General features: G+C 53.4%; 2 protein-coding genes across 3 annotated transcripts; one reads left to right on the top strand and one right to left on the bottom strand.

The window, feature by feature from the left end:
• Nucleotides 1–6: 6 nt before the first annotated feature.
• Ybx2 (Y-box binding protein 2) lies at nt 7–5357 on the top strand (the record flags this gene model as incomplete). Its single annotated transcript, XM_038325393.2, has 9 exons — nt 7–127; nt 746–809; nt 2131–2164; nt 3019–3108; nt 3683–3967; nt 4121–4224; nt 4387–4564; nt 4866–4948; nt 5031–5357. Coding segments are annotated over 8 exons (927 nt in total), but the record flags the coding sequence as incomplete, so codon positions are not given.
• Nucleotides 5358–7050: 1693 nt separating this feature from the next.
• On the bottom strand, nt 7051–11747 carry Slc2a4 (solute carrier family 2 member 4). 2 transcript variants are annotated; one of them, XM_038326642.1, is made up of 11 exons: nt 11586–11747; nt 10221–10337; nt 9966–10138; nt 9751–9875; nt 9522–9637; nt 9252–9414; nt 8955–9142; nt 8686–8790; nt 8471–8572; nt 7722–7925; nt 7051–7254 (listed from the first exon to the last, which is right to left on the bottom strand). In XM_038326642.1, exons 1-11 carry the CDS (start codon nt 11616–11618, stop codon nt 7051–7053), a joined length of 1530 nt encoding a protein of 509 aa, XP_038182570.1. In that variant the 5' UTR covers nt 11619–11747. The 2 variants fall into 2 exon arrangements, with proteins under 2 accessions (XP_038182570.1, XP_038182571.1); XM_038326643.1 differs by having other exon boundaries at nt 9522–9625.
• Nucleotides 11748–15463: the final 3716 nt, after the last annotated feature.

Here is a 15463-nt window from a genome sequence, read left to right as displayed (position 1 = left end):
GCCGCCTCTGGCCCCGCTGCTGGGACCCCCTCAGTGCCCGGCCCTCGCACCCCTGGCAACCCGGCGACGGCGGCTTCGGGGACTCCCGCGCCCCCGGTCCGGAGTCAGGCGGACAAGCCGGTGCTGGGTGAGGGGGGGGCACGCGCTAGGGGGGCTCTGAGGGTCGGCGGGCTGGGGGAGGGGTAGCAGGGTTTGGCAAGCCGAAGGTAGGCCTGGCCCAAAGGACTAACCGGTCCGGGAGCTGCCGAACTATCAGTGGATTCCCCTGGAGGGAAATCTTGCTGCATCTTCCTGAGCGGGAGGGCGGGGCGGGCAGGTCCAGCTAGGGCCTTGGGTAGGAAAATAAAACCTCAGGGCCTGGCCCCGCCCCGGTTAGCTGGAGACTTGGTGTAGTTGACTCTGTTTTGGGGAGCAGGTGCAGTGGGGACCCTTACATTTGGGAGGGCTAGAAGGGCTGTAGAGTTTTGACCCTGAGGGTGGACCAGGGAGTACCCGGTTCTAGGTAAAGGACCTGAACTTTGTAGGATGTGAGGAGCGTGGGTTTGAACGTCTGAATCCCCTCCCTGTGTGAGGGATTCCAAATAGTAGAACCCGGGTAAGAACACTTTGACGCTCCCAGTGAGATCTGGTGAGTCGAAACTTAATAGGGAGGCAGGTTAGGTTTTTAGCTTAGTTTCTCTCAAAATTCAGCCCAACTCCGTCTCTTCCCCCATCTTACTGTCCCCACTGCATCTCTGCCTGGCAGCAATCCAAGTCCTGGGCACTGTCAAATGGTTCAACGTCCGGAATGGTTACGGATTCATCAACAGGTATCCAAGGAACCCAGGGAGGGGGAGGAACGGGTGTCTTTTTCTGAACTGGCCTGTAGTATTGGACACATTATTTCATCTCTACCCCTGCCAAGGCACATGGTTGTGATGTCCAGCTGAGGCTGGTTGAGAGTCTTTAACCACAGCACAAATGTGTGCTTACTGGCAAGACGAAGCTGCATCCGCATCTTCAAGGGCAGCAGAGGATTAATGATCCAGGAACTTGGCAAACCTGACCCTGACCTTCCCAGCTCCTCTGTCTCACCTTCTGGAGTTGCTTCATTATTTTTAGATTGCTCTGTGCCTTTGGGGTAGAACGTTTGGGGCTCCTGCTTGGAGCCCTCACTGGTTTCCTGGTTAAGGGCAACACTCACGGCACCTATACAAATTCTCTAAAGAGCTGTGGCTCATTTGAACCAGCTCCCTTGCGCCCACCTGATGGAACTGAAGCTGGTGAGGGGGGGAGTGCCTGCTCAGCCAGAGACTGCTGCCCTTCTTCAGTTGGCAGCCACACCCCTCTAAGCTATGGGAGAGTCTATGGCAGGTCTCCCCTACTGTGGCCTTCCCCAGTCCAGGCACCCTGCCCAGCCAAGTCCTCCTGGGAGCCTCTGTTCCCTCTTTGCAGGCTGACCTTTGTGCAGACCCACATCTTTAAAGCTAGAACATTTGCTCTGGGGAAGGCGGCTTCCTGCAAGGATGCCTCCTGCTCCCTGTCCTGGGATTAAAGAAGTCACAGGCAGGGTGGTGGTGAAGAACGGGAGCATGTCTTCATCCTGTTCAGTGTGTGTGGAGGGCGCTTGTGGCTCACCTCCAGGCTGAGGGTAAAGAGAAGACAGTGCCGGTGCGGCTGTTGGGGACTGCACCTGTGTGTGCCTTGCTCTCTCCTTTCAGCCGGGTGCCCTGGCCCTCCCTGCTTTCTCCCTCTTTGATCCTAGAAGGAAGGAGCCTGTGGAATTTTCCAACCCCAAGAGGGGTCAAGGGGAGGAGGGGACATTGGCCAGGGACAGTTACACCTGGCACCAGCAGGTTCTGAGGTGCCTCTGGGGTAGAAGGGGAGGCTCTCCTGGTTTCTTCAAGGTGCCTTTGCGGCCTCTACCTTTTCCTCATGAAGTCCTAGTTCTTGCTGGGGATTTGCAGCGTGTTCTCTTTGCACCAGCTTTCGGGGACCCTGCTGCTTGCTCTTTCCCAGAGCCCCAGCATACCCCCAGGAACTGAAACAGTGGAGAGGATGGGCCCATCTTGGGAATGGGCACCTAGGGAGGCCTCAGTGGAACTGAGTGCCTCACCCGTCACCCCCTTAACCACCCATCCTGTTCTGCAGGAATGACACCAAGGAGGATGTCTTTGTTCACCAGGTAAGAGCTAGGTTGGCTTTCTGAGGGGAGGCACCGGCTCTCTCTGTGGAAGCCTTTGCCAAAACCTCTAGCTGCACATGATATGTTTCTCTGGCTCTTAACTTCACTACGGCCTGCCCATGAGGAATAGCCGGCCTCCCATCCACCTCAGGTGCCTGTATGAACCACCATTAGCCCCACTTCCGTTGAGTGGCTGAACAGCTGTCAGAGTTGTGCATGTTGCCCTCAGGGCATGGCATGCCCACCACCTCTTGGGACCTGTTAACACCACAGGAAGGAATCAGGCAGTTTTCCGAGGGCAAGGCCAGAGACACTTGGGTGCAGTGAGTCTCAAAGTGTGTTCCCTGCACCAGCAGGCAGCAGCATCACCTGAATTCTCAGGCCCTGCCCAAGGCACTGAATTAATGAGCCTTGGGGCTGGGTGCTCTGTTCTAACGTGCTCCCAGGTGATTCTGCTCCTGGCTAGTGAGAACCACTGCTGTGGTGGAGTGCTCAGTGGGATCCAGGTAAGGAGCGACTTAAGACATTTCAGCCTTTGTTTTGCTTTTGAGTTTCTACTGCCTCCATCTTTTTGAAGTCCCTGAGGGGTGAAGGGAAGGGAGGACATGTTGGGGACCATGGTGACTTTACAGTGGATCCCTCAGACCTCTTGCTCATGACTCTCCCTACTAACACGATCACTTCTGTGCAGTGGGGCTGCGCTCCAGGCCCTGCCCCACTTTGAACACTTCCTGCTCTGTGCTTCAGCCCTAGACTCCAGTAGAATGTCACAGAGTGGAGCTGGGTGGAGGCTGAAGCTGGAGAGAGATCCTGGTCTCTGCCCTCACTTTTCTCATGACTTTCCCCCCAACTAGACAGCTATTAAAAGAAACAACCCCAGGAAGTTTCTGCGGAGTGTTGGAGATGGGGAGACCGTGGAGTTTGATGTCGTGGAAGGAGAGAAGGTTTGGGAGCTGCTGTAGGGTGAAGTTGGCCAGGACTGTGGGAGGGTGGCCCGGTTGTCAGGCTAGGCTTCAATCCTCCTGGGGCCAGCTCTGCCTCTTGTTGCGGGGATGGGGCCTGTGCTCTCTGGATGTTGTGGGATGTTAGGGCTGTTCTAGGACACGTCCTAAAGAACCCGTCCCTGCCACCAGCCAGTAACATGTGGGTTTCTTCTCTCTAGTTCACCAAGCACTTCCGTGTGTGTTCTCTACACGGGACCCCAGCCCTAGCAGGACCCTCCTCAGTCAGTCCTCTGGAGTGAAGGAGGGAGAGTGGCCCTCTCTATCTCATCCTGTCCTGTCTTTACACTCTGGGGGGAATGTGGCAGTTATTTCTCAGGACAAGTTGTTTCTTCTCAGATGGGTACAAACTCCTTCTGCTGCCCCTTGGGGGAGGGGAGAAAGGAGTGATTTTGAGGGGCCACAGGATAGAGGACTTGGGCCAGAAGAAGGGGGACACCAGTGATCTGGCAGGTTTGTAAGTGCTGTGTGCTTGTGACCAGGACAAGTTCTGACGATTCCTTCTCTGCCTCCCCAGGGTGCAGAAGCTGCTAATGTAACGGGGCCTGGGGGGGTGCCGGTGAAGGGCAGCCGCTATGCCCCCAATCGACGTAGGTTCCGCAGATTCATCCCCCGGCCTCGCCCGGCTGCCCCACCACCCATGGTGGCAGAGGCTCCCTCCGGTGGGACTGAACCTGGCAGCGAAGGGGAGCGGGCAGAGGACTCAGGGCAGCGACCTAGACGACGGCGCCCACCACCCTTCTTCTATCGAAGGCGGTTTGTGCGAGGCCCTCGGCCCCCTAACCAGCAGCAGCCCATAGAGGTGAGATAGAGCCAGCTTTGGAGTGGGCCAGTTGTGAGGGCGGAGACCCGAGAATCCTCATAAAAGTAAAACTAGACTAGGAAGAGCCAAAGATGACCTGGCCAAGGGACAGCAGGGGGCTCAGTAGCTCACCTAGGCCTTGTCTATTCCCAGGGCTCTGATGGGGTAGAACCCAAGGAGACTGCCCCATTGGAGGGGGACCAACAGCAGGGAGATGAACGGGTGCCCCCACCCAGATTCCGGCCCAGGTACCGAAGGTAAGACTATACTGTGTCTTCCCTTCAGGGTTCAGTGTTGGGCCCATGTAAAAGGACAAGAATTCTAAAAGTTCTAAGAGCCTGGGATAAGAAAATGGAATCCTGGGGGAAGGGAGTCTACCCTGGGTGCCCTGGTCCTGTCAGAGATTGTTTCTTTTCTAGGCCTTTCCGCCCTAGGCCACCCCAACAGCCTACCACAGAAGGTGGGGATGGTGAGACCAAGCCCAGCCAAGGCCCCACTGATGGCTCCCGGCCTGAGCCCCAGCGTCCACGAAACCGCCCCTACTTCCAGCGGCGTCGGCAGCAGCCCCCTGGCCCCCGGCAGCCTATAGCCGCAGAGGTGGGGTCTTAATTGCCCGAAACTCAGTGTGGGAAAGGCCAAGATCAGTTGCCCCTCTTTCTGTCCTTTTCCTTTGCTTCAAATTCAGTTCTTGGCCCTGTGCTTTCCTTGTCCCTGCCCTCCCCCCCCCCCAGTCAGCCTGCTTGTCCAGGTTACCTTGAATGAATGCCCACTCCTGTCCCCAGCTGTTGCTGTTGGGGGTGTGAACTGTGGAAGTTGGTTGGAAGGGGCAGAAGAGGGAAGTTAAGAGAAAGTTGAAACAGGTTGTGAACTGGTCTTAATTAGCCACTGCTGTCTTTAGACCTCAGCACCTATCAACAGTGGGGACCCCCCCACCACCATACTGGAGTGATTCCACCTCAGGACACCCAGAGCTACCATCTGGTGAGTTGCTGCTGACTAAGAAAGCCAGGGACTGGGTTTTGCTGTCATCCTTTATGACTTGTCTTTTTTCCCTCGTTCTTAGGTATCTGCCCATTTCCAACTGACTACCCAGCATCCCCCTCCCCCGTTTCCGATAATTCATGACATCAAAACATCAGCTTTTCCCTTGAGACTCAGGAGGGCCAAAGCAACAGCCTTTGGCTTTTTCTCTTTTCCCTCTCCCCTCCCAAGGGTTGCAGGAAGGGATCCGTCCTTACCGTTCAGAGGCACCACCTTCCTCCCTAAGTCAGGCTGAGAAGGACCAGCCGGCTCTTCACCTCCTCCTGCTTGTTTTTCTTTCCCACCCATTTATTTTTTGTTTCCCTTCGACCTCCTCCCAACACCTCTGAAGCCATTTTATGAACTGTCACGTGCCACCTGAGCCTCCAGTAAAAACAAAAGCAGGCTTTCTTGGTGTCTCAGTCTCTGCCTCTTTTCTGTTGGAGATGAGGGATCATCGGTGACTCACTTCTGGACCACCCTGTGTGGGGTTAAGATGCACGCGGACAGTTCAGTTCTGACAATAACTCTTCTCATCACTGAGAATCACACATGGGTCCGTTAGCTGAGGGGGAGACCTCTGCAGTGCCTGGGCGCTTGTCAGTGTGGTTTATAAAACATTGACTGTGAACTGAAGCAATGGAGAAAGTCAGAGTAAGGACCCAGATGTACTCAACACTCAGGAAGCTGAGTCAGTAGGGTTCCTAATTCCAAGCCATCCTGGGCCACATAGACTCTTTTGTCAGTGTTTTTAAAAAGTGGGGCATTTGGATTCAGGCCTGTAACCCCAGAACTCCAGGAGGCTGAGGCAAGCGGCTGACTATAAGCACAAGGCCAGTCTGGCTGTATAGTAAGACCGTTTTTGTTGCTGGTCAGTTTTTTGAGATAGGGTCTTACTGTGTAGCCCTGGCTGTTCTGGAACTCACTCTGTAGACCAGGCTGGCCTTGAACTCAGAGATCTGCCTGCCTCTGCCTCCTCAGTGCTGGAATTAAAGGCATGCGCCACCACCACCCGTCGACCATCGAGACCCTGGTTTTTTGTTTTTGTTTTTGTTTTGTTTTTATGGGGTGATAGAAGTGGATATGAATAACTGACAGAATCTAGACTCTAGAGGCTTCTGAGCCCTTGAGCCAAAGCAGAACAAAGAGGATTGAGGGCAATTTGTCTGTCTTACCCACCCTCCAGCTCCTCCATGACAGGACACTCATCTTCATACAGTGACTTTATGGATGAATCTCTATATACACATTTAATACAGCAGCCCTTGGGTTTCTGCTACCTACTCGTTCTTCAAAACATACAAAAATATCCAAAGGCTCCCTCCCAACCAGTGTTTATAGGCAGCCTTTCAAATCCCCTCTTGCCCTTGGTTGGTCAAAAGCTTTCAGGTCTAGCACCCTTCCTGGAGGGGAACAAGAAAGAGCTGGTACCCACCCTTGGCAGCTGTGGGGAACAGGCTAGCACCCCAAGCCTAGAGACTGATGCTTATTTGCTACTGCTCCTTGCCACATTCAGGTATATACTGTTGTGTTCCTTCGCCCTGGAAAGAGGAGCCTACAGGGACTGTGGAGAGGCTAGATTTTGGGAGGGTGTGTCCTTTGCCCTGGCGGGGTCAAGACAGAACCCCCTTCACCCAGAGTCTATGTGGCAAGAATTCAGGGAAAGTGCCAAATTGTGGGCGGAGTCAGAGTTGGTAGGAAATTGCTCATCTCATACCCCACCTCTGCTCTGCTCACCCACTGAATTCAACCCAGCACCTCCCTCTGCAGATCCGCTTCTCTAAAAGGAGCAAAACTATTCTGAGGCTGAGTCTGGGTAGGGGCAGGAGGAAGGCAGAAGAGGAGAATAGCCCACTGGGTGGCCACAGCCTAGCCACAACACATAAATAATCCAAGTCACAGGAGGGGAATGAGGGGGTACACGAACCACCCTTCCCTCAGCTTCCCAGTTCTCCAGGCTGTAGTTTCTCCATCCTGGAGGTGATGGGAAAGGGGGCTAAAGTGCTGCAGAGGAAAGGAGGAGCATGGGTGGAGAGGGCGGCTCTCCCACCCTGCCTTGCCCCTCAGTCATTCTCATCTGGCCCTAAGTATTCAAGTTCTGTACTGGGTTTCACCTCCTGCTCTAAGAGGGAAGGTGTCCGACGGAAGGCAGCTGAAATCTGGTCAAACGTCCGGCCTCTGGTTTCAGGCACTTTTAGGAAGGTGAAGGCGAAGAAGCCAAGCAGGAGGACGGCAAATAGAAGGAAGACGTAGGGACCCATAGCATCCTGGGACAGTCGGAGAAAGAAGTGTTGACGACAGAGGGCTGGGAAGCAAGGAGCTAAAGACTAATAGGGAGCTGGGGCTACTTCAAGGAGCAGGTGACTCCTTTAAGAGATAACAGAAATGACCAGAAATTAAAATTTACATGGAAAAACCCCTTTAGCTTTTCACCCTTTGCTATCCTAAGAGCGTATGCTTGGAGTAGATTCCTAAACCACTTATAGCATTACTAGAAAGTTTATCGTTTTATTTCTGGTCTAAATTATACCACTGTTTATTTTTTAAAAGATAACTCTGCTGCTGGCCCATCTATTCCCACTTGTTTGACTCTGGTGTAGTTCCACCAGGGTGGCCATCCAGAAACTACCTGTGAGCCTGGGAGTCCCTGACCAGACAGCGCGGGAACTAGGGGTGGGTTGCCTCCCCTCTGGCCACTGATAATGGGAAACTGGGCAAAGGGCAGGAAACCTACCGCAACATACTGGAAACCCATGCCAACAATGAAGTTACAGGTCCAGTTGGAGAAACCAGCTACAGCCATGGCTGCTGGGCGGGGTCCCTGGCTGAAGAGCTCGGCCACAATGAACCAGGGGATGGGGCCAGGGCCAATTTCAAAGAAGGCCACAAAGCCAAATATGGCCAAGATGGAGACATAGCTCATGGCTGGAACCCGTTCCTAGAGACCAGGAAAGAAGAGTAGAAAATTTGACCCTGCCCTCTCTAGATCTCTCTCCCCTTTCCCTAGGCCCAGAGGACTGAAATCTCCTTTCCAGGGCTTGTTGGGTAGAGGTTGCCATTCTAGGCTAGAACAGGCCCTGGAAAACCCCCTCTTCACCCATTTTTCAGACAGGGTCTCACTATGTTACCCAGACAGGCCTGGAACTTGTCTTTCACCACAGCCTCCCAAATGTTGAGCTGCCGTGGAGCGTGCCTGAGTGCTGCCATTTTATTGGCTGCCTCAGATGGTTTCCAGGTCTCTTGTCCTGTAATGGTTGATTCCCAGCTTGGCTCTGAAGATGTTTCTTTGGGAATTATGGGTCCTGAGGCTTCACAGGGACTGCTAGACTTGTGCTATAGCTAGGCCCTGGTGTGGCCAGGGTACTTCAGAAGCAGACCAGACTCTAGAACCGAGCTCCCCTGGTCCCGGCACACAGTCCCAGAGCCCCGTGAGGTTATCCCCGTGGGTTGGACCACTGTGTCCTCACAGCCCCCAGGCCTCACCAGCAGGAGCAGAGCCACTGTCATCAAGATGGCACAGCCACACATGCCTGCCAGGCCCAGGAGATGGAGTGTCCGTCGCCCAGCCCGTTCTACCAAGAGCACCTGTTGGGGTGGGGGGTGGGGAGCTGGTCAGTTGGGGAAAAACACGAGTAGGATCTCCAAGGCACCCAGGGCTAAAATCCCAGTGATGTGGCGCTCCACAGGCAAGCAGTTACCGAGACCAACGTGAAGACCGTGTTGACCACACCAGCTCCTATGGTGGCATAGGCTGGCTGTCCTACACCAGCTGACTCGAAGATGCTGGTTGAATAGTAGAAAACCTACAAGTGAGGGAGCAGGAAAGACCATGGCATGTCTGGTCCTTCTTTCCAACCACACCAAACTGGACTGAGCCTGAATGCTGATGGAGGAGATGGGCTTATTCCCTTTTCCCTTTCCCCAAATTGCTACCTGACCCACTGTCTGCCTGGGTCTCCATACGTACAGCATTGATGCCAGAGAGCTGCTGGCTCAGCTGTAGCACAACCGCAATGATCAGAGGCTGCCGATGGGTGCGACTGCCCAGGAGCTGGGGCAGAGACATGGGCCGCTCTCGTTCCAACTTCCGCTTCTCATCCTTCAGCTCAGCCAGTGCATCAGACACATCAGCCCAGCCTGTTAGACGCTTCAGACCTGGGGGTGGGGAATGTCAGGCCTTATGGAGCCTGAGAGGAGGAGGGGTACTAGCAAGATGGATGGGATGGAGGTGTGAGCCTGGGCTATATGCAAGGTGAGAGCTCACTCTTTCGGGCAGGCCCCTCCAAGTTCCGGATGATGTAGAGGTATCTGGGGCTCTCGGGACAGAAGGGCAACAGAATCAGCTGCAGGAGGGCAGGAAGTACTGTGATAGCCAGAAGCAGTGGCCACAGGGTAGCTGTGCCCAGCATAGACTCCAGGCCCAACACCTGTGGGAGAAGGTAGGAAAGATAGGTGTCTTTACTGCTTCCTGCCCAACTATGGATGTCCAACCCAACTCCTACTCTTAACGCCTCTCAAGGCCAGGCCTATTTACCTGGGCAATGAGAATGCCAATGACGATGGCCAATTGGTTGAGTGTTCCTAAGGCACCCCGAAGATGAGTGGGGGCGATTTCTCCCACATACATAGGCACCAACCCTGACGTTAGCCCTGGGCAGAAGGAAGAAAAGAGGGCTGAGGGTAGCTACATCTTCCCTTACAGAAGCCCATGCATGATTAAGGACAGCAGGGCCACAGAATAGAGCCATCGCACCCATGGGTACCTGAGTAGGCGCCAATGAGGAACCGTCCGAGAATGAGTATCTCATAGGAGGCAGCGGCATTGGCTAGGCCCATGAGGGTGCCCCCCAGCACTGCCAAGACATTATTGGCCAGCATAGCCCTTTTCCTGGCAGGCACACAAAGAGGAGGGCTGGTCAGGGCACCCATGCTACGGCCCTCCTTTCTACCTCCCCACCCCTGCTCTCCAGCTCCATACCTTCCCAACCATTGAGAAATGATGCCAACGAGGAAGGAAGAAATCATGCCGCCCACAGAAAAGATGGCCACGGAGAGAGCCCAGAGTGTAGTAAGAGTGCCTTGTGGGATGGAACTGGGTCCCTCGGGACCCTGCCTCCCCAGCCATGTCGCATTATAGCTCTGTTCAATCACCTGGGGGACGACATGGAGCGAATCTAGAGACCTCTTTCTGTCACCTCTGAGTGCTCATCCCAACAGCTGTCCCATCTCTCACCTTCTGTGGGGCATTGATGACCCCAATGTTGTAGCCAAACTGAAGGGAGCCGAGCACAGCTGAGAACACAGCAAGGACTAGAGTCCCAGTCACCCTCTGCCGAGGGGGTTCCCCATCCTGGACAGACAAAAACAAAGGGAAGAGTGTCACATAAAATCACATCTGGCTTCCTTCAGGGGCCCAGGCCCAGCTGGGGCATGAAGATCCTGGGCTCCATCCAGCAGACGGGGTGAGAGAAAGTGGGCCATATTAGGAATTGTTCAAAGATTCCACTGTAAACAGAACTCAACAGGAACCTGGGCATGTAGAAAAAACGCATGTCTGGGTCCACATTACGGCCAAACGTCTGAGGATCTGAACCTCAGAATTCCCCTGTGACCTTGAGGCAGGCTTAGATTCGTGTGACCTTGGGTAAGTCACTTCCCCACTCTGAAGGGAACTTGAGTTTCCTCTTTTGTGAGGTGATACTGCCTCCCTGGACTACCTGTCAGTCTGTGAAATACTGTAAAAGCTAAAATCTGCTGTTAATAGTATCCCAGACATTGCCTGTTTTTATAAACTGTTAAGTTTAGTATTAGTATCAGCCCTAATCCTCATCTCTTCCTTCTGGAAGTTCTCTCGGCCGGCTCCAGCAGGCCCTCAACAGGCCCAAGAAGGGCCATTCCAGAAAGGGCATCTGGGTCATTGCTTTTAAAATCTCGGCCTAACCTTCCCTCAGCTCCTAAGCTGGGACCAAGGACCAGGGGATATAACGGGATTTTAACAGGGAGAGAGAGCTATGCCCAAGGGAAGAGGCAGGCATGGTGGTGTGAGGGGCGGTGGCAGTGGTGACTGCTGCTGGCGGCACAGTCTGTCTCCCAGAGGAAACCTGAGCTGGGGGGTAGGGTGGGGGCTGACACTCCCCTCTGCCCCTCCACCCACCGCAAGGCCAAGAGAAAGTTCAGCCTCCTGGAGGAGCGCCAGGAGTGGGGGTGGGGCCCCCGAAGTGCTTCGGTCCCAGAAACCCTGTGAGTCTGAATAGACCCGCAGCTCTGGGAGGGTAAGACTCTGGATCTGCCTTCCCAAGTAGAGTCGAGGGCAGGAAGCCACTCAGTGCTGCGCACAGTAAGACAGGAGACAAACTCTGGATTCGTCAGAATCCAGTCGCAGCCTGGGCGCTTGAAGAGCCCTTCGGACCCATTCTGTCTCATGGCGGGATTGGAATCTGACAGTCACGGGTTGTCTAGGCTGGGTATAAATAGCCAGCCCCCCATTTCCAACCCCTGCGCCTGCGCAGGAACCGCCTCCTAGCTGACCCCAACCTCGACCCTAGCCCAAGAAAAACCGGACCCGCGTCCCGATTTGCCCCCGAATGCTGAACCTTACTTCAGAGCCGATCTGCTGGAAACCCGACGGCATCTTGTTTTAAAAGAACTGAAGACTCGGGCGCTGCAGTAAGAAAAAGCGAATAGGGTGTCTGGCCCCGGCCGGGTGGGCAGAAGCAGAAGACCCTGGCGTCCTGAAGTAATGTGCACAGGGCGCGTCTGATGGGACCCACTGCCACAGCCAAGGAGCCGGAGAGCACCAGGGCTCTCCGGGATCTAGTGAGAACCGCTTGGTGGGGAAAAGATGCGGGGAGCTGTAGCCACCTCCTCACTCCCGCCCCGCCATGGGCCACGCCCCTCACGACACCCATTGGCCAGGAACCCGCACACCCCAAAAGGCCACGCCCCCACCTCTAGCCTAGTGTCGTGGGGAGACACGCCCCTATGGTTCCCGCCAGCCTCGGAGTTTTCAAAGTAGTGTTCTTGGAACAAAAGGCTCCACCCGTCATCCAAAACTCTGGACTGCGAAATTTCTTAGAGTTGAGTGCATCTGGTCCCCCTCTGAGGTCGAAGAGGAGGGCATGGGCTAAGGTGCATTTGCCAGGGTACCGGGTAACTCCAGCAGGGTGACACAGAGCACGCGGGTGTGTGTGTGTCAGAAACAATGCCCCGAAGTAACCCGGCGTGGCTATTTTTAGATCTCAAGTTAGACTCCGCCAAATGTCAGGTCCCGGGTGTCCCAGCCTGTCCCGGGCGGGGGAGGGCAAAGGAGATGGAGCCTTAAAGGGTCCGCGACATGCTTCCCACGAGGGGATGACCCAAGGGACCAATAGCTTCCGTTTCCAGTGTGTCTAGGGACCGAACTTGGTCGCCTTTTCTTTCTACGCATCCCTGAGAGAGGCGCTGCCTACTGGCCCGTCCCCTCCACACATTCCCTACCGTGGTTTTTGGAGGGGACCCAAGGGACAGGTGCTCACGCCAGCCACACCACCCTCCCTGAAGTCCTTGAGCCTCCAGGCATGTGCTGGCCGCGTGGGTGACATGCTTTCCAGAGTCAGCTCCTGTTTTGGGTCTCCAGCTGAGAGGGCATGACCTAGGCACGTCCAGGGACAGAGATGCCAGATCGCGAAGAGAAAGCGCGATTCAGAAAACGCACCTCAGAAGTGCAAGGTTGTAGCGCCACCTAGAGGGAGAGCGAGGAACCTCAGTGGATTGGACGAAGGTAACTAGTCTCTGGGCTAGGGTCTCTTCTATTAATAGTTCCCCTGAGATTTCATTAACCTACAATCCAACCCTCTCTGGAGCGTCAGACCCATGTGTCTAGCTACAGCCTGAATGGTGCAGTCCATAAGACAGATATATACAAACATGGACTTCCTCCTAATTTCCTTACCCCAATGAGTTCACCTTCCCAGCATTGGTGTTTTGAGCTCCTTCCTCTCTTGCATGTTTGGTTTTCTCCATCTGTACCTCTACCACTTTAGTCCAGACTATCGTGACGTGACTGCTTTCCCCTGCTTCCGTCTTCCCTTAAAAGGAGGGCACAGGCCGGGCGGTGGTGGTGCACGCCTTTAATCCCAGCACTCGGGAGGCAGAGGCAGGCGGATCTCTGTGAGTTCGAGACCAGCCTGGTCTACAAGAGCTAGTTCCAGGACAGGCTCCAAAGCCACAGAGAAACCCTGTCTCGAAAAACCAAAAAAAAAAAAAAAAAAAAAAAAAAAAAAAGGAGGGCACAGGGGGGGCTGGAGAGATGACTCAGCGGTTAAGAGCATTGCCTGCTCTTCCAAAGGTCCTGAGTTCAATTCCCAGCAACCACATGGTGGCTCACAACCATCTGTAATGAGGTCTGGTGCCCTTTTCTGGCCTTGAGGAATACACACAGACAGAATATTGTATACATAACAAACAAACAAACGAACAAATAAATAAATAAATAAATAAATAAATAAATAAGGAGGGCACAGGGGCTGGAGAGATGGCTCAGCAGTAAAGAGCACTTGCTGCCCTTGCAGACTCAGGTTCCCAGCACTCACATGGATGCTACAGCTGTAACTTCAGTTCTAGGGGGTCCTACAACCTCTTCTGGACACATGTGGCACACAGATACATTCAAGCAAAACATTAATTCACAACAAAATGATAAAATTAAATTAAAAATAAAAGGAGGGTGGACTGCTGGGTAGTAGTGGTACACGCCTTTGACCCCACACTCATGGGTAGTAGTGGTACACGCCTTTGACCCCACACTCATGGGTAGTAGTGGTACACGCCTTTGACCCCACACTCATGGGTAGTAGTGGTACACGCCTTTGACCCCACACTCATGGGTAGTAGTGGTACACGCCTTTGACCCCACACTCATGGGTAGTAGTGGTACACGCCTTTGATCCCACACTCAAGAGGCAGAGACATCTCTAGGTTTGAGGCCAGCCTGGTTGGCAGAGTGAGTTCCAGGGCAGCCAGGGCTACACAGAGAAACCCTGTCTTGGAGGAGGAAGAAGGAAGGAAGGAAGGAAGGAAGGAAGGAAGGAAGGAAGGAAGGAAGGAAGGAAGGAAGGGAGGGAGGGAGGGAGGGAGGAAGGAAGAAAGGGAGGGAGGAAGGAAGGGAGGGAGGAAGGAAGGGAGGAAGGAAGGAAGAAGAGAAAGGAGGGTGGAGTACAATTTTCAATACTTTTTTGTTTGTTTGTTTTCTTCTCCTTTCCTTTCTCTTCTTCCTCCCTGTTCTACTTTCCCCCCTCTTTCCTGCCCATCTTCCCCTCCTCGCATTGGCCTAGAACTTACTTTGTCTGCTAGTCTGATCTTGAATTTGGGATACTTTGGCTTGGGCCTCTTGAGTTCTGGGATTACACTTGGTGCTTTTGCCTGTCCCTGCATGCTGGAATACCAGAGAATTCCTATTCATCTTTCAAAACAAGTGTGTCTTGAGACTGAAGAGATGGCCTCAGGAGTTAAGAACACTTGTCCTTGCAGAAGACCCAGGTTCAATTCCCAGCACCCACATGAAGACTCACAACCATTTGTGACTTTAGTTTCAGGCGACTGACGCCCTCTTCTGACTCCCTTGGGCACCAGGCACACATGTGGTGCACAGACATACATGCAAGCATACATGTGAATGTTCACTCACATAAAATAAAATTTAAAAATCTAAAATAAATAAAAATAATTCTGTGAGAAGATTTCTTGGCCTTCTTGCTGACAGTCAAATGTTCTCTCTCAGAGTCAATTCATTATCGTTTCTGCTCTCCGCAGTTCAGTCCCAGGGGCCGATGGTCTTCTTATTCATGCATCCAACTTAGAGCAAGGTATACTCGCTGTTAGTTGAATGATGAAATGAGGGTCTGCCTGCCGATTTCAGTCAGGCACATGGGAACCGTACTTTATCACCAGAAAGGAAGAGGAGAGGGTGCTGGAAGGGGAGGCAGACTGAGCAGGAAGGGAGCCGGGCGGCGGTGGCGCACGCCTTTAATCCCAGCACTCGGGAGGCAGAGACAGGCGGATCTCTGTGAGTTCGAGACCAGCCTGGTCTACAAGAGCTGTTCCAGGACAGGCTCCAAAGCCACAGAGAAACCCTGTCTCAAAAAAACCAAATAAATAAATAAATTACAATAAGTAAATAAAACGTGTCTAACAGCCTGAGTTAAATCCCTTTGTCCCACAAAGTGGCAGAAAAGATTTTTGGTTACTTGCCTGCCCTTGCACTTCTACACACACACATACACACACACACACACACACACACACACACACACACGAATGAATAAGATTTAAAAGACTTTGGAAAAGAGTTGGGGATGTATGTAGAGTGCCTGCCTAGCATGCACGAATCCTCAGCACTATGAACTATGGGTATGGTGGCATATGGTGGCACATTCTATAATCCCAGAGCAAGAAGTTGAAGGTCATTCTTTTTTTTTAAGATTTATTATTTATTTATAC

Source organism: Arvicola amphibius, chromosome 4, assembly GCF_903992535.2.
Source record: "Arvicola amphibius chromosome 4, mArvAmp1.2, whole genome shotgun sequence".
In the NCBI taxonomy this organism is placed as follows: domain Eukaryota; kingdom Metazoa; phylum Chordata; class Mammalia; order Rodentia; family Cricetidae; genus Arvicola; species Arvicola amphibius.
The sequence above is the reverse complement of the archived record's forward strand: the minus strand, read 5'-3'. Positions and strand labels throughout refer to the sequence as shown.